The sequence below is a fragment of the Epinephelus fuscoguttatus genome, linkage group LG12 (genome assembly GCF_011397635.1).
Source record: "Epinephelus fuscoguttatus linkage group LG12, E.fuscoguttatus.final_Chr_v1".
NCBI classification, from domain to species: domain Eukaryota; kingdom Metazoa; phylum Chordata; class Actinopteri; order Perciformes; family Serranidae; genus Epinephelus; species Epinephelus fuscoguttatus.
In genome coordinates this window covers 42,467,897-42,486,706 of record NC_064763.1, presented here as the reverse complement: position 1 = coordinate 42,486,706, position 18,810 = coordinate 42,467,897, and the positions used below count along the sequence as shown (strand labels likewise).

Here is an 18,810-nt window from a genome sequence, read left to right as displayed (position 1 = left end):
AAATAAATAAATTTTTATATATAAAAGCACATGCACAATTTATATAAATTGTACATGTGCTCATTTATTTTGTGCCTAATTATTGTATTGATATAATTTAGTCATTTAAGTATCAATTCATTCAGTTCTATTTATTTTATTTATTTTTTTGTCCACCGATTCCGTGGGAAATATATTTTGAAATTCCTGTTCAAGTAAAAATAATTGTTACTTTTTTTATTTCAGATTATCAATTATCAACCACAGATATATATATATATATATATATATATGTATATATATATATACATATATATATATATATATATTACAAAATCATTAATTGCATTTTTTTTTCTTCAACCACATTCAGTTAAATATCAGAGTTAAGTTTTCTATAAGAAGTTGTGCAGTATTTGTGCTTTTTTCTTCCACTGAAAGTTTGAAGCGATCTCGCTTTTGTTCTGTAGGATCAGGTCGGAACATGTTTGTGTTTAGTTTACTGGAACAGCCTGGCCCTTATTATATACATGTGCTTATTTATTTGTGTCCATTTCATAAGGATTGTATTGATTTTATTTATTCATAATCTCTCAAGACAGATACACTGTAGTTGTAAAGGAAGAAGAAAAAGTTGTTGTTTTTTTCTTTTTTTTTACCGATGGATTTCCAGATTGATTTATTCATTGATCACTTTTTTATTTTTAAATGTAGAAATAATTATTACACACAAAAAAACATTTATTGCATTTTTTTCTTCAAACTCAACCTGTTAAATAGTAGCGTTAAGTTCAGGTTATCGCGAGTGTTTAAATCAGAAGGTGTGGATTTAAAAAAAAAAAATAAATAAATAAATAAAAAATAATATTTCTATTGAAATTTTGAAACGATATCGCTTTTATTCTGAAGGACTCATACCGGAAGTTGTTTATGTGACATCTTCCGGGACAGTCTGGCCCTGGAGCCTGCTCTCTTCACTACACCTCTGTCGTTGATTCAGAACTGTTCCGGTGTTGTGACGCAAACCGGTTCCTTCGCTAAATGATCTCGCGCCGACTGTTCTGTTGATTTCAGCACCGAAAACTCGTGACACCGGAACTGACACCGACTAACGGAGACCACGGTAACACTACTCATTTTGTTTAATATATTTAATGTCGTTACAAAGCTAACGGTTTTAGCTAGTGACGCAGGTTTGTAGATTGTGACCGTTGTTCAGAAAGATTCAATCAAACTGCGGTTAGCTTGTTAGCTTGTAGCCTGTTAGCTTGTTAGCTGTCACACAAAGTAAATAAAACATAAGGTTTTAATTTGAGGATTTAAAGTCCAGTTATTCTGAGAGCTCGGAGGAAACTCTCTACACGTGTTTATTTTGTGTGTGAACGTGTAACAGTGAACAGTTCAGTGTGGAAACTGTCCGCAGGTCAAAGTTCACACAGACTGATAGGTACAGTTATAAAGTGACTCGTTCACCTGAAATCACTTCACTACATGCTCATGTTAATTTGACATTTTCATATGATCATAGTCTCTTTTTTTTTTTTTGCAAAATTCAAGCAGAAATCAATTCATCATCACATGATATTGAAATGAAACTACATTTTATGAAGACCAAAAATTGGTGTGAAGAGCGGCCGTACTCACACAGCTTCTTTTACACAGAGCCATCCCTCGTTACAAAATTCTAAGAAAATTCTTGTGATGTTTTCTTAGAATTTCCCCTTAAAGTTAAGACTACATGGTGAAGATGAAAGTTATTCACAGACCATCTCAGACCTTTAAAGAGCTCCTACAGTGACAACTGTCAGGAGCAGTTAGCAGGACTTTTAAGAGTTTCTGAATCAGAGGAGAAAATGGTGGAAACACAAAGAGGTCTGAGAAATATTCTCCAGATGCTGATTGACACTCAGTAAATTAAATACTACAGATTAGTGCGGGATAATATGTGTGGCTGACGTTCAATAGAGATACGCACACGTTTTCCGCTCAACAAAATAACACTAGAAATAAAATGATCACATCATGAAGTAAAACTGCAAAAACACATCAGAGCAGCAGTGATGAGTTGAGTCTGTCTCAACCTTCATCAGCAGTGATCACACCAACACTGTCACAGTCAATCCCCATAGACCCCCATGTTACAGCAGAAATAAACAACCTGGTACAAAAAACGGTTTTGGTCTCTATAGCTAATTTCCCCTCTCATGACAACTGTACGGGGGTGAATTTTTTTTTTATAACTTATCCATTAAAATTTTATTAAGGCTTAAAGTTACGCACAATTAAGGGTGTGGTCACTTTGAGTGACAGGTGGCTAACTAGCCACTGGCTGTCTGCTAGGCGTTATCTCAGCTAATTCGTAAATCATTGAACCTGACCTCTCAGCCATGTTTGTGCCTTTTGGATATTTTGTTTCGTGAGGGAGCTGGCACCAAACGGGAGCAGCCAACACCATAGGGCTAGCCAAAGTAGCGTAGCTTGTTAGTCTTAGCTAACTTAGCAGCTTCGAGTGAGGTGGGCGTGTTTAAGCAACCAGGCTTCATTTGGCCCGCCTCTTTGCCCAGTTTTGATTGGCCGGGAGTTGGGCAGAGTCAGGCACTGCCAAGATGGCGACGGCCAGAGCCTACTACTTTGAGTTTCAAACCCGCACCTCAGAAACCAATGGGTGACGTCACTGTGACTGTGTTCATATTTTTATACAGTCTATGATCGCACCTAGCAACAGGTTCGACCACACCTCCTCACTGAGGTCATAGTTTCTGTCCCTTCCTTGAGTTTTTTTGTTTGTTTTTATTTTGTATATATATTTTTAACAGTTGACATTCAGTTTGTATACAGAGTGGTGAGTAATGACCAAAAATTACAAATGAAATAATGAAACAAGCGAGCACAAACCTCAGTGACAGCGATGTGACAATGCAACACCAATAAATACAATAAATAAATCAGACACAGCTAGGGACGTGTCACATCAACTCGTTCATGATATTATTTTAATGTCATACGAAAATTCCAATCATGATACTCGCAATATTTTGGTGCAGCAAAGACATGTCACGGTCGGCAGTGGTCGCCGTCTTGTGCTGTAGCTGAAGTTGAAGCTACATCACAAACTTCTTAACTTTTGACATCTGGGGACGACAAGGAGCCTGTTAGTCCTACATGTTTTCACACTAAGTACCAAAACTTGTCGAATAGAAGCCGTCAGTAATGTTTGTTGGGTCTGTAATGATTTGGTACCGCCATCAATAACCGTCATTTGAAACCGCCATCAAATGCTAAGGTTAGTGTTTGCTAGCTAGCTAACTTGCTTCTAGCTACGGCTGCAGATTTTAATCAGCATCAATGTTGTGGTGTAAGTTTGGTTTATGTTTGGATGGAAAAAGTGGTCAAATGTTCCGTTTAAAAAGAAGACGAAGAAGAAGAGGCGATTAAAAAATGGCAGTGTGCAATTTGAGACAACACCAACCTGTTAAATTAGTGCACAACACAGGAAGTACGTAGTGTAATAATAGAAGTATGAGGTTTGAGACACAGTCTGTGTCTTAAGGCTTGGGGGGAGTCCAACATTTCTGCTGTGTCCTGAATGTTCGGTCATTCTGGTTAATCAAAACCAAACACGCCCACTGAGGTTAATGTGTAGGAGAGGAGGAGGGACGAGGCCTGTGAATCATCTTGAGTAAACGAGTCACGATTTGTGGAAAGAGATGTGATGTTGAGTTTTTCAAATGGATTTTTTTGGTGTGTCATGTAGTTCCATTACCAGAGAGACACCGACATCTCTACGGCGATCTCTGCAACACTCAGCAACTTGCACCAAACTATCTGGATCAATAAACAGCTCTACAGGTGAGATGAAAGGTGGTTCTGATTTTAGGGTGAACTGTCCCTTTAATCCTTGGATATATTTGATGTTTGGGTTCTGTAGCTGAAAGTCTGCAGGAGTCACAGTCAACTGAAAAACCTACAGAATAATAAAACGTATAATAAACACCATCTTTGTCTCCATCAGGACGTGAGCGATGCTGCAGCGGGTGGCGGTGGTCGGTGCTGGGGCAGCGGGACTCTGTGCAGCCAGACACATCCTGTCCCGCCTGAACAGCTTCGCCCCCCCGGTGGTGTTTGAGCTCTCTGACGGCGTGGGCGGCACCTGGTGTTACACTGACCGCGTTGGGACGTACGACAACGGCCGGCCGGTTCTCAGCAGCATGTACAGAGACCTGCGGTACGTCTGTGATGTCGTCAAAGAGAACTCATTTTCCTCTGAATGAAATCCACATGTGGTCCAGAGTTTAACGGCTCCGCCTCCTCCCGACAGAACCAACCTGCCCAAAGAGGTGATGATGTTCCCTGACTTCCCCTTCGACCCCCAGCTGAACAGCTTCCTGTCTCATCAGGAGGTTCGGACGTACCTGGAGAGATACTGTCAGAGCCACAACATCCGGCCGCACATAAGGGTGAGTTGACCTCCAGCAGGTCACATGACTCACTGACATTTGACAGGAAGTACAATTATTATTTCTAACCAATCAGTGACAGAGACCAGACAGCAGTGAGGAACTAATTTAATTCACACCACCAAGAAAAACGCTGACCTGTTGTCCTGTAAGGTCCCGATCACACAGGAAGTGTTTCAGCAGCTGGAGGCGACTTTTTCTTACAGTTTTTAATGAGAATGAAGCTTTTTGCTCGCTGTTTTTGTCCCTTACCTCTCTGTGCTTGAGGCATCTGGCATTTTTGCCAGAGCATTCTGAACGTTATCTTTTTCTAATTGTCCAATGGGAGTATTTGAGAGGCGGGCCTTCTGTGGTGGTCACGACAACAAGTTTACGGTTGGTAAACAATGGAGGAGAAACTGGTGGTAGTGGTTGCTGGATACCCAGAGCTATACAGCCTGATGATAGACAGCAGGTTGTCAAACTGCCCCTGAGTCATCCTAAAATATGGAGGAGAAGCTCCTGGACCAACTGGTGGTACTCCCCATGATCCAGCCTCTTTTTTAGGGTCTCATGTACCCACACAGATCTCTGTTTATCTGCTGACAGCCTCTCACCCTCAACCAGAGCTACAGACAGCACCCTCTGCCTCAACATGGCAGCAGCTACACACTCATTACTGCAGGATACATACAAATAAAATTGATAAATAAACAGTGGATAGACTACACAGGAAGGTTAGGGTATGGAGGTGAGTCTGTGGTTGCCTGGCAACAATAAAAAGGCACAGCAAGTGGTTTTTTTTCACTAGTGGCATTCAGTTTTTTTTTAAAAAAGGCAGTGCAGCGCTCCTTGTGTTTTACAACCTGCAAAATACTCTCTGTGTGATCGGGGCCTAAGACCAAGGCCAGTGGCTGGTGCAGCAACGTCACTTTTGCTTTGACGAGTCAAAATCACTTCGTATTTTCACATCACATATACACTCAGTAAACTCTAGGCTTCACTGTCCGTCCATTTGTCCATGTTTTCCTCCATTTTTGTGCCTCCGCACTGGTGACAGTCGCAGCTGAAGACATTATCTTACTATATAATGACAAACACTCTGTGTGTGTGTGTGTGTGTGTGTGTGTGTTCGTTCCACATTTTTCTCCTCACTGACTTGGTCAATCCATGTGAAATTTGGCACAGTGGTAGAGGGTCATGGGAGGATGCCAATGAAGCAATATTACATCAATTGGCCAAAGGGGGGCGCTATAGCAACCCATTGAAATGTCAAGCTTTGAATGGGCATATCTCATGCCCCGTATGTGGTAGAGACATGAAACTTTGCACAGAGATGCCTCTCCTCATGAGGAACACATTTGCCTCAAGAACCCATAACTTCCGCTTATATAGATTTTCTGCCATTTTGAATTGTTTGAAAAACACTTCAAATGGATCTCTTCCTAGGAAGTTTGAGCGATCTGCATGAAACTGGGTGAACATAATCTAAGGACCAATATCTAAAGTTCCCTCTTGGCAAAAGTTGGAAAACTTCCTAAAACTGAGCTTCTATAAGGCAATGAATATTGCGGAGGGCGTGGCTCATCACATAAAGGTGTAGAACATCTCAAGGGTTTCACCCATCACCACGCAACTTTGTAGGCATATGACCACACATAATCTGAGGGGACCCCTCCATTATTGAGCCCATCAAACAAAATGGGGGCGCTAGAGAGCTCATTTCTTATCTAGGCCTAACCGCCATATGGATTTTTACTAAACTTGGTAGATATGTAGAACAGGACGCCTCAAGGTGACTGGAGAAATTTAACTCTAATTGGCAACTGGGTGGCGCTATAACAACAGAAAAATGCTTCAAAATGGCTAAAATGCGACCGATCGCTGTGGCTCCCCCTGTGGACCAATGTTGGTCATGGTATGGTATGCTGTACTCAATGGGTATGGACTAGTGTTTTCAGGTTATACAGACATCCTTCCATCACATTGTTTCAAATTTGGCACAAACGTCCACTTGGACTCAACAATGAACTGATTCGATTTTGGAGGTTAAAGGTCACTGTGACCTTGTCTGTCTCATTATTGTGCACGTGATATCTCAACAACTCCTTGAGGGAATTTCTTCAAATTTGGCACAAATGTCCACTTGGACTCAGTTACTAACTGATTAGATTTTGGTGGTCAAAGGTCAGTGTGACCTAGAAAAGGTTGGTATGTAAATTTCATATATAATTAACATTCATGCAGTTCTGTTTGTGTAACACAATGCGAATGGTCATGAAAATTTAAGAAAGAAAACTTGAAAAGCCGTGAAAATGTTATGAACATTTGTCCATGAAAATATGTGGGAAGCCTGTCAAAACCTGACTGAAGGAAAATGTTCTTGAAGTATTGACAGTGCAGTAAGAGGTACAGTATTTCCCTCTGACATGTCGAAGAGACGAAATATGAAGTAACATAAAATGGAAAAACTCAAGTACCTTGAATTCGTACTTGAATAAATGTTTTCATGTTTATGTTTGTTCCACCTCACTGCTGGTGATATGACAGTTCACACTCTGTTCTGATGTTTTACAGAGCAAAAGATTATCTGGTTGATTATGAAAACAAAGCTTCAGTTTCATTCTTGTTCCTCTCTCTTACTCTTATCTCTCTGTGTCAGTTCAACACTGTGGTGGAGAGTGTGAAGCCTGTTGTCGAGACGACGGAGGGCGAGGAGGCGAGGACAACATGGGAAGTGACATCATCAGATTCATCAGGTGGTCACAAAACAGAAACCTTTGACTCGGTCTTCGTCTGCTCGGGGTGAGATGTGTTCATATCAAGATGAAGAACAGTTTATTCATTCTGCAGCTGAGCTTTTGTTCCGACTATTATTGAACTTATTAGTTATTAGTGTTTTTCAAGCTGGTCTCTGTTTTTGTTTTAAGTGACGGTTTTTAAATCCGTCCACTATTGAGGAGACAGACTGCTGTAATGTAGCCACTGTGTTCACACCATTAGTGTCCGTCCACTAACAGTGTTTGTTTTTGTCACTGATAGGCTCAGATTGTTGTTCTGAGTGACAACATTATGAAAGGATCCCTACAGAGATAGAGCTTTGTGTTAAAGGGGAAGATCCTTTTTGTTTAACCAGAAACAGCTCTGAAATCACCGTCACCAAACCCACCAGACTGCATTTTATCATCATTAAACACGCTTCAGTCAAAGTCAACAGAAACAAAATCAAACTCACAGAAACTTCCTTCGTCTTTCCACTGTTCAAATCATCAGCTCTGGTTTGTTGGGTTCCCGCGGATCTTTAAAAAGTTTAAAAAGGCGATTCATTCATTAATCTTAAAGAAAAATGCATTAAATGTCATTAAAATGTCTTAAATGAATCTTTCAAAAGTCTTAAAAATAGTAAGACATGGAAATTATTATTTTCTGACACTGCATTGTAGAAGAAGAACTTTTTACTCTGAACTTTTTAATTTGACAGAAAGGGTCGTGTTTCATGTCACAATAAACATTTTGGGCAATTTAATATCAGTGTGGGGCGGCACGGTGGTGTGGTGGTTAGCACTCTTGCCTCACAGCAAGAGGGTTGCCGGTTCGATCCCGGGCGTGGGAGCCCTTCTGTGCGGAGTTTGCATGTTCTCCCCGTGTCAGCGTGGGTTCTCTCCGGGCACTCCGGCTTCCTCCCACAGTCCAAAGACATGCAGATTGGGGACTAGGTTAATTGATAACTCTAAATTGTCCGTAGGTGTGAATGTGAGCGTGAGTGGTTGTCTGTCTCTATGTGTCAGAACAAAAACAAACACTGTTAGTGGACGGACACTGACAGTGTGAACAGAGTGGTGACATCACAGCCTGTTTCACTGCTGCAGCTCTTTGTCTCAATACCAGACACGTTTTTAAAAAACTGTTCCCATTAGTCACGTAGATACAAAAATATGGCAACAAAGGCTCCATGTTGAAAAACAGTAACTCTTTAAAGTTTGGTTCAACAAATGTTTTGAACCTCATTTCCTGTTGCTGCCACTGGGTGTCACCAGAACGCTGCAATAACCGGTTTAAATGTTTGTTTGGATGATGTGATGTTTGTGTGTGTTGTTTTTCAGGCACTACTCCGACCCTCACATCCCTCACATACCAGGGATCCAAAACTTTAAAGGTGCATGCAACATTAATGTTTTTATGAAACTGTCAGCTGCAACATGAACAATGAGCTGACTGAAGTTTGTTTGTTTCTACACTTTAATAAACAACAGAAATCAGAGTTGGAGCTGTTGGAAGGTGGAGTTTCTTCTCTTCTGATGGAGCAAGGCTAACAGTTTCCCCCTACTCCCAGTCTTTGTGCTAAGATAGACTAGCAATTTCCCCCCGGTCCTAGACTTCATGCTAACTAGGCTAACAATTTCTCCCTGCACCCAGTCTTTTTGCTAAGCTAGGCTAATCATTTCAACTTGCTCCCAGTCGTTGTGCTAAGATAGGCTAACTGTTTCCCCCTGCTCCCTGTCTTTGAGCTAATCTAGGCTAAGTTTCCCCCTGCTCCCAGTCTTTGTGCTAATCTAGGCCAACAATTTCCCCATGCTCCCAGTCTTTGTGCTAAGCTAGGCTAACAATTTCCCCATGCTCCCAGTCTTTGTGCTAAGCTAGGCTAACAATTTCCCCATGCTCCCAGTCTTTGTGCTAAGCTAGGCTAACAATTTCCCCATGCTCCCAGTCTTTGTGCTAAGCGAAGCTAACTGTTTCCCCCTGCTCCCTGTCTTTGAGCTAATCTAGGCCAACAATTTCCCCATGCTCCCAGTCTTTGTGCTAAGCTAGGCTAACAATTTCCCCATGCTCCCAGTCTTTGTGCTAATCTAGGCCAACAATTTCCCCATGCTCCCAGTCTTTGTGCTAATCTAGGCCAACAATTTCCCCATGCTCCCAGTCTTTGTGCTAATCTAGGCTAACAATTTCCCCATGCTCCCAGTCTTTGTGCTAAGCTAGGCTAACTGTTTCCCCCTGCTCCCAGTCTTTGTGCTAAGCTAGGCTAACTGTTTCCCCCTGCTCCCAGTCTCTGAGCTAAGCTAAGCGAAGCTAACCACAGTGTCTCTCCTGTCTCTGTGTGAAGGGAAGGTGCTCCACAGCCATGCGTACAGGAGTGCAGAGCCGTTCGCAGGTCAGTCGGTGGTCGTTCTCGGAGCCAGAGCTTCAGGTTTGGATATTTCCATTGAACTGGCCAAAGTTGGTGCTCAGGTAACAAAAACCTCCGCTGACGTGTGTCACTAAGATGTAGCCACAGTGACACGATGTATAAAGAAAGTTGTCAGTCTGTTTCTGAGTCTCTCTGTCTCTCTGTCCAGGTGACTCTGAGTCATGGCCGTCCTCGTCTCACCTGTCCTCTACCTGCTGAGATTCAACAGTGCAGTTCAGTGGTGGCGGTCGAGGAGGACGGCAGCCTCCGTTTCCAGGTCACTGAAGTCTCCCAGCGCCGATCTGCTTTCATTCTGACTCCGTCTGGTGTCTGTTTGTTCAGAGAGGTGTTACAGTACACTGGAGTCACAGCTTGGTCCTTACCACAGGACAGGACGTATACTTCAGTTAAACAAACGAACCCTAAGCTAAGGCGGTGTTACAGCTTACATCATTCACTGTTTAATGTATCTTAGAACAATGCATACTGCAGCCACCAGGTGGATGTAAATATAAGCCTGAAAATGATTTCATGCTGCACCTGTAGGGCACATATATGAATATTATGTAGACTCTTTGTTTACATCAAAGTCTAGCAAACACAAAAATCTTTGTTGAGCTTCAAACGGTGTCCTTGGTGACGGTTTTCGATAAAAATGAAGGTTATCTGTTTTTCAACAATTTCTCAGCGGTGTCCACTGTTTTAGGATTTATACTTGTGCGTCAGCTCTATGCAGAGCCTACGCTGCTGTGAGCATTTACACTTGTGCGGTGGTGTGTCTGTGTCACTCTGCAGTTACACCTCCAAAACACTTTCTGTGAAGTGCTGTAAAGTTTATTTGATTCAAAACACACACTGAACACACATCAAACACACATTAAACACACATTAAACATGGCTTAATAGAGACACTTTCAAACACAAGTACGCAAACTGGCTTCACTATAACTCGCAGCATTCACAGACAAACACTTGTCTTTATCTGGACACATTTTCCCCACAAATACAACATGCTAATGTTATTAGCACAAGCCTATGGCGTTTTACATTGTATAAATTAGCCTAGCAGCTAGCAGAGATTTCCTCTACTCATATGAAGCCAGGGACAACAGCAACATTTAACAAAGGTAACATTGCAAAATTCAGCTCCATTACAACTCACAAGGTTCACTGACAAAACAGCTGTCTTATACTAAACACCTTTTACAAATACAACATGCTAACATTATTAGCACAAGCCTATGGCAGTTTCCATTGTATAAATTAGCCTAGCAGCTAGCAGAGATTTCCTCTGCTCATATTTCAGCCAGGATAAATCACACACAGGACTTAAAATGCTATTTTAGTGGAGGCTTTATTGTCTTCACAATTAATTGTCTCTTATCTGTGAAATTAAAGTAAATCAAAGCTTTGTTTCCACTGAGGGAAATGGTTTCAGCCTACAGAGACAGACAGGAGGTCTGCGTCACTGTGATGCGTAGTTACATTTCTGGGGAGGTGCACGTCAGGCTACGGTGTAGGTACGACGTCCAAATTGGTGTATATAGTTCAATGTAGCCGACCCCGAGCAGTTAAATATGCCTTCATCAGCCCTGATACAAACCTTTGAGATCAGGTCAGGACATCTGTAATCTAATCTAATTTATTTGATTGGATATCTTACATGTATTTTCTGCACACGGCTCATGACATCCTCAATGCTAGAAAGTTGCATCACTTTCCTTTAAATCTCTCGTATGAACCCGTCTGTGTTTACCAATAAAATTCACTTATGTTTAAACCACCTGTTTCAGGACGGCTCTGTGGGCGCTGCTGATGTCCTGATGTTCTGCACCGGCTACAACTTCAGCTATCCGTTCTTGGACGCCTCTCAGCTGGGTCTAGACATCCAGGACCACGTGATGTCTCCCCTGTACCGCTACTTGCTGCCCCCGGCCTTCCCTTCGCTCTTCTTCATCGGCATCTGCAAGGTCATCTGCCCCTTCCCCAACTTCAACTGCCAGGTGAGACGACATGTAGACAGGACTGGAAAAACGCTACAAAGATAATTAAAAAATAACTCATCACAAGTGCTGTGTGACGATGTTTTCTAAAGAGATTTACAACAGTGTGATGGCAGATGTGTATGAGAAGGTTGTTTTCGTCTATAATTCGATCAGAACACTGATGGGATCTAACAGAGGAGCTTAGCTTTGGTCGTTATTAAATCCAGTCTTATCTCTTCAGGTTCAGTTCGCTCTGTCCGTGCTGGATGGCTCCGTCACTTTACCGTCTGCAGCCCAGATGGAGGAGGAGGTCCGGCAAGAGCAGCGGGAAAAAGAGGAGCATGGAGTCCTGCAGCGCCACCTGGTGGTCATGGACCAGGATCAGTGGGAGTACTGCAACATGTTGGCTCGCACCGCCGGCTTCCCGCTGCTGCCACCCGTCATACGCAGGCTGTATGAGGAGGTGGGGCGACAGCGACAAGTTCACCCTGAAAACTACAGGATGATCAACTACAGGCTGATCAATGACATCGAATGGGAGGTGATCGATTGATTAATGGAGGAGGTGGAGCAGGTGGACAAAATCACTATGGCTCAACAAAGGGTTATAAACAATCAGGAAACAAAGTCCAGCAAACATGCTGAGACTGTCAGAGGTGTTGATTCACCTCGACGCTCGTTTTGTCGCTGAACGTTAAACAAATCTGTCTTTTATTCGTTCTGCTTAACACCAGCACTCCAGATTGAATCATGCACCATCTTGAATTGTGAACGAATATCAGATGAAGTTGTGTTTTTGCAGAAAGATTCAGAGTGTGTCTCAATCGCATACTTCTGTTAGTACACTTCAATATAGTACAGTACGTACACTATGTACTTCTTGCGTGGTGCACTAATTTCAACAGTGAGGTGGTGGTAGTGTTGTCTCAAACTGTGTACTGTCATTTTGCACTTACAGGAAGTGACAATAGCTTCTTCTTTTTTTTCTTTTTTTTTTTTTTACCGCCTCTTCTTTGTCTTTCTTTTAAATCGCCAACATTCGCCCGCTATCTCCTGTCACACAAAAATCAAGCTTACGGTACAACATCAGTGCTGATAAAAATGAGCTAGGAGCAAGTTAGCTAGCTAGAGAATGCTAACGTTAGCTAGCAAACTAACATTAGCACTCACGCTTTTGTTCACAGTACCAAATCATCACAGACTTAGGCGATTTGAGACATAATGTCAGGCTCCCGAGAGGATGAATCCTACAAACTTTGGTGATCCTCTGACTTTTCATCTAGCGCCATCATCAGGTCAACATGATGATGTGTTCAGTACCTGCAGAACTAATGATATTAACATCAGCCTTAACTGTGTTTACTGATAATCAGCTAATGTTAGCATGCTAACATATTAAACTAAAATGGTAAATATTACACATGCTAAATATTAGCATTTTAGTGTTGTCATCACGGGTGTATTAGCATGCTGATATTTCCATTTACAGCAAAAGCGCCCCATTACTAATCTCCCAGCTCCGTGGACAGCTGCACTTTGTCTTTACTGCTGGTTAACGTGCTAACTGTCAGTAAGGGTTAATATTGCTTTTAAAAGTCTGACAGACAGAAGGATAGTTGTGGTAACATGTGGAAACATAGCACCTACTGCCCACACTCCGGTCTCCACTGGTTTGCTAATGTTAGCCTTGGCTGCTCTGCACTGCGTACCAGCCAGGTCGGGGGGGAACTAGCTAGCGGTGGCAATCCTTTGCAAATACTTTTGGTAACACTGTCCCGATGAAGGAAGGATGTTGATGTGGAAAACCACACCCACCCTCCCGTCTCCCCCCAGGTTGCCCCGGTTTCAAGCATTGTTAACTATGTTAGCACTATTAGTCTTGCTGACACTGCTAACTAGGGGTGGGAATCACCAGAGGACATGCTGTTATATTATTGCAATATGCTGAGTATTGCGATGCAATATATTGTGATATATCCAAAATAAGTCCAGATGTTTGATTTTAACGCTAATGGCACATTTCTGATTTCGTTCTCTGGCGCCTCCATCTTTGTTTTGATGAACTTCCTGCCAAATACTGCTGACTGATACATCAGCACCATCTAGTGGACCAAAAGAGCAACTGAATTTATTATTCTGGTACCAAAAGTTTTATTAAAATGTGTCTTTGCAAAAATTTATTTAGATAACTGGTAGTGACATTAGCTAGTCACTTAGTGTCACACCAACATTTCAAGAGCTTAGCTAACGTTAGGGCACCATAGCTCTTTTTTACATTCGGTACTTGAAAGAACTGCAAAAACTATTAATGTGACTGACGTACACCTTCTGGTGAAAGCGAGCAGTATAGGTCCATAGAGCTGACCATCCTCTTCATAATCTTGACAGTGATTTTCTTCATTTCAGTAGCTTGCTAGGCTAGCTGACTGGCTAACCTCGCTGTCACAATGATCAAAAACAACGTTTACAAAAACAATCAGCAAATGCTATTAACAATATGTACAAAGCTAACTGCAAAGTAAAGTTACTAAGTTAACTTTGCACCGCTAGATTTGTACATATTGTTAATAGTAATGTTTGTTTATACATTAGTGGTTTTGATTAGTTCAAGGTAACTAGCTAATGTTAGTCACTCAGTGTAGCACCAACCTTAGCCTTATTTTAAGAGCTAACGTTCGGTCGCTATGGCTCTTTTCTACACTCTGTGTTTTGAAGAGCTACAAAAAATACTCAAGTGACTGACGTGCATCGTCTTGTAACAGCAAGCAGTAAAGCTCCATACAGCTGACTGTCCTCTTCGTGAACTTGACGGTGCTTTTCCTCATTTTTTGTAGCTAGCTAGGCTAGCAGACTATTTAAAGGTTAATATCAAACAGGAAAAAATGCAAACATAAACTACTAAAAATATTAAACTAAAAACATACTAAACTAAGATGGTGAACATTGTAAACATTATTCCTGTTAAACACCAGCGTGTTAGCATGACTCTTAGTGATGTTTAGACTCAGTTTGTCTCATTTTAGGTCATAAAAATATTTCTAAAAAGGTTTAAGGTATTTCTGTGTCAAATATTGCCTTTGAATTATTTTTTTGAGAAAAGTGAAATTATGAATAAAAGTAGAAATATAAATGAAGAAACTGTTTCAGTGTTCGATCAAACAACGATATCCTCTGCAGAAAATGTTTAAAGTGCAGGCAGAGGGTTCAGACTGATGACACAGATGTTAGTCGGTGTCAGAATTAATTCCCAGATGAGTGTGAGATGTGATGTGTGGTTTCCTTCAGTGTTTCAGTTCAACAGTCTGAGCAGCAGATGTGTGATTAATCATTCCTGAGAGCGAGCGGATCCACACGTTAACCATGAACGAGGCCGGGGACACAGAGAGTTGATGTCAACAACAGACTTTAATCCACATATTTTGCCACAAAATGTCAAAATACACACAAAAAAGAGGTGTGACGTCACAGACTGACCTGAGCTCAAAACAACAACAACAACAACAACAACACATGAAGCAGTGAACGTCCGTCATGCAGAGTGTCCTCTGTGGAGGAAATACATTCAGACAGTAACATGGCTGCCGCTCAGTGATTTACATGACATTTAAACGTATTGATTACATGTTGCAGGACTGATTGACTGAAGGTTTGTCTTTACTAACACGAGGAGGAAAAAGTCTTAGTCAGCAGCCCGTTAATGCTCTACAGAGCAGCGTCAGATCTTCCGTCACAGGGTCAAAGGTCAGCTCCATAATGGCAAGAGGAGGTCATGTTCACAAGTTAAAATGGGTGTCACTTCCCTTTAAACCCCTCAGGTGGCAATAATGTCATGTGGGCAGTAGTGAGTTTCATTTAATGTTTTCTACTGAATCTTTTAAACTCGTGCCTTCAACAATATGCAGTTCCACCCCCGGTCCTCCGTGGGAGGCAGAATAAAGGTGATGAGTTAATGTGCATTGAATTTATCTGCTGAGTGTGTCAAACTCTCTTTAGTTGAAGTTTCTAAAATGATTTTCTGTTTTGTATCAGTCAACTGAACGTTTGTGGTTTGGACCTCTGGTCAGACAAAATGAAACATCTGAAGACGTCACGTTGGACTCTACTAGTGGACGTCCACTAGTTTTTGGCATTTTAGTTTATATAGAAGATTAAGAATATCATTTTATAAATCAAAAGATTAATTGATAATTAAAATATTCTTTTATTTTTTCCCTAAAATCAAACACAAGAAACATTCAGCATGTCCCAGATCCATACTGTCGTACGTCAGTGTTGTGCATGAACATGCTCATGTGTTGGGTGAGTGGTGAATTGAATGTTTTCATTTGCAACTAATGAACATAATGTGAGCGACCGATGGTGGAAGAGTTAATGACACTATAATGGCACCCGGCACACCAGTGTTGTGTTGAAGACATCTTCACTGTCAAGATGTTTCCCCATCCTACATCTGAACCAAACCTTTATCTTTACCTACAACCACGGAGGCGGGCGCTACGCATTTTAACGGCAAGCAAACACTATTCAATGGGGGAACAAACTTTGACACGGCTGCTGAAGCACTTCATATGAATATTTGGAGGAGATTTAGAAACAAGTCAGTTACAGATTGTAACAGAAAAATATCTCACATCTTTAGACAAACTGTGCTGGCTGGGTCTGAAAATCAGGTCAGAGCGTCAGCTGCATCAGTGACAAATGATGAATTAATATGAATTTAATAAATTAATCTATGTGAACTGAACTGAATTAGCTGTTGTGGATTTGGACAACACCACAGTATATTCTAATTCTGTACAGAATGCTTTCTAGTTTTAATAGTTATACAAAAAAAAACATATAGACCCTTTTACTGTTAGTGAACAGAGTGATGTTTGTTGGTGGGCGGGGCTTAGCTGGAGGCAAAACAGTTCTCCACAGACGTTAGCTAGCGCTAGCTAACAAGTTGTGTTGTCTTGTTTTAGACGATGGAGGAAGATGATGTGAGTGGTGCGTTCAGAAACACTCATTGTGAGTGTGGGAGCGCACTCTGACACAAACTGGAGCGTTGATAAATTGGGAGCGCTGTCTGAATGTAGCGTTGGGTTATCCAGAGCAGCGCACTCTCAGAGTGGCAGAGCGCACTCTGGACACACTGTCTGTGGAGACGGAGCAGCAGAGCGCCGAGCGGAGTGAATGTGTGATTAACTTAACCGTTGGTTCATTCATGTAGAAATATAACGCTGCGTTTCTTCCACCAACAGGGCTCTCATTTTAGTGTAGAGCGTCAGACTGAATTTACCAACGCACCATGTCAGGTCACTCACTCTCCGGGACCGCCAGTGTTACTTGAATAAGTAAACACTGACCAACGGGACCAGACTGGCCGACCCGTATGCTCTCACTCAGTGGATGGATGATGTCACAGGAAGCCAATCTTACAAAGGAGGACCACACTTGTTTGTTTTGCTATGGACGCTAATGTTAGCTAATGTGCTAAAAAGTGAGCGTTGCAGAGAAATCCAATCTTCCTCTTAATCCCTCCCCAGTTTCTGATGAGGTGGACATGATAACCCTTAATACACATAACGTTATTCCAGAGGTCCATTCATCCCTCTGAAAACCTTTGTGATCTCTGATGTGTTTGCAAAACTCCTCCTTCCGTTTTTTCAGAGTACCATCTGTAATTTGTCTCAAGTGCGTTAAAACAAAATTGAGCTTTTGTGGCAGATTTTGGACAGACCGTACACACTGAGCCAGATTAGTGAATGTAATACAGCTCTATTTATTTTTATTTTTTAATATTTATTCTGTTTTTCTATGTGAAAAGTTTTACTTTGTGTTTAGCTAGCTAACATTGATATCATGCTAGCTGTGTAACATAGAGAGTTTATTTATAGTGACGTGTTTTAACAAAATATTTCATAAAACTAGTGACAAACCTGAAAGTTGTTCTTCACAATATATTATTAATCCTGTTTTTGTCTCTGTACTGTTCCATGTGCCTTTTCTACAAGACTGGACACTCAAAATCCACTTTTTACTTTGCCGTTTTTATCCTTCTGTAAAGAGATGCATTTTGTGCATACTTACACTCATTGCAATATATGGAAATACAGACACAGCTGCTAAATAACTCTAAGATTGTTGCCAAGAATCATGGAAAAACGTCTTAGTATAGCATGTCTTAAAAAATCATGAAAAAACGTTGCAGTATAGATCTATCTTATATTTTATTTTTTTGAATGCATTGTGAGACATCAGTGTCCACAGACGGGACACTCATCGACTGTAATTTTTTTGCATAGTGTCCAAAGTATACTTAATTTATCCATGTTTTATATGTATTATGTGCTTAGAACCTGCTTAGAATGAGTGCAGTATGGATCTGGGACATGGTGTACGTCTAACAGCCAAAACCACAAGAATATCCACGTATCTAAAAAAATTTAAATAAAACTATGGTCCATACCGAGAGCAGAGGAAAGTGATCATAACTAATTTAAGGAAATTAATTCAATCAAGGGCACAATTTAGTATTCTGAATTAAATCAAGAAAACAAAAACCTTTGAGTTATTTAGTGATTTGACGACATGATTTGTAACGTGAGGGCAGTTAATTAAATAAAGTTTGCCTGCTCTATCAGGCTCAAATGTCACTTTTAAATATCTGGAGATGCCTGGGTTTGATAAATAGTTTAAGGATTGCAAAAAAAAAGTTCGACATGTAAGTCATCAGATGTAAGTGGGTCGATGAGGAGGCTGTAATCTTCCTCACGTTAACATGTGAAACTAACAGAAATGTCATATTTCCATCAGGTTTTCTTCCACATGAATTTCCATTGTGTGAGCTCCCCTTCTTCTTCTGCAGTGGTTTAATGGCACCGACTGCAGAATTGCTCCACCAGCTGTTTATCTCCATCAGCCAATGAGTGGATGGAAACCAGCAGTGTGTCTCAGATCACATACTTCTGTAATAAACACTTAATATTGTGAGTGCACCAGTGCGCTCAGTGTGTTCACACTGCATAGTACGGGAAAATACAGTGTACTACTGACGCACTCAACACGGTCCAAAAGTTGAGTTTGGAATGACGGACACTTCTCACCATCAACAGTCGCCAACTATGTGACGTAGTTGAAGCTATACATGTTTTAGGTGTTTTTCGTGTTTAATTACCAAAACTGTTGTCGAAGACTGAAGCCGTCAGTAATGTTTGTTGGGTCTGTAATGGTTTGGTACCACCAACAACCATGCAAGTGCTAA

General features: G+C 41.3%; 1 protein-coding gene across 1 annotated transcript; it reads left to right on the top strand.

The window, feature by feature from the left end:
* The first annotated feature begins 954 nt into the window (after positions 1-954).
* Positions 955-17,008, top strand: LOC125898759 (uncharacterized). Its single transcript, XM_049592700.1, has 10 exons — positions 955-1,102; positions 3,734-3,828; positions 3,992-4,204; positions 4,298-4,436; positions 7,078-7,220; positions 8,519-8,571; positions 9,517-9,641; positions 9,749-9,856; positions 11,373-11,582; positions 11,806-17,008. The coding sequence occupies exons 3-10, from the start codon at positions 4,002-4,004 to the stop codon at positions 12,115-12,117; spliced, it is 1,293 nt and encodes a 430-aa protein (XP_049448657.1). The 5' UTR covers positions 955-1,102; positions 3,734-3,828; positions 3,992-4,001; the 3' UTR covers positions 12,118-17,008.
* The last annotated feature ends 1,802 nt before the right edge of the window (positions 17,009-18,810 follow it).

What these genes read in the sequence shown, in the direction of transcription:
- LOC125898759 (XM_049592700.1), top strand. Translation starts at nt 4,002, where the DNA reads ATGCTGCAGCGGGTGGCGGTGGTCGGTGCTGGGGCAGCGGGACTCTGT. An exon ending in AGCATGTACAGAGACCTGCG is followed by an intron (nt 4,205 to 4,297) that starts GTACGTCTGTGA and finishes TCCTCCCGACAG; the next exon opens with AACCAACCTGCCCAAAGAGG. An exon ending in AGGGATCCAAAACTTTAAAG is followed by an intron (nt 8,572 to 9,516) that starts GTGCATGCAACA and finishes CTCTGTGTGAAG; the next exon opens with GGAAGGTGCTCCACAGCCAT.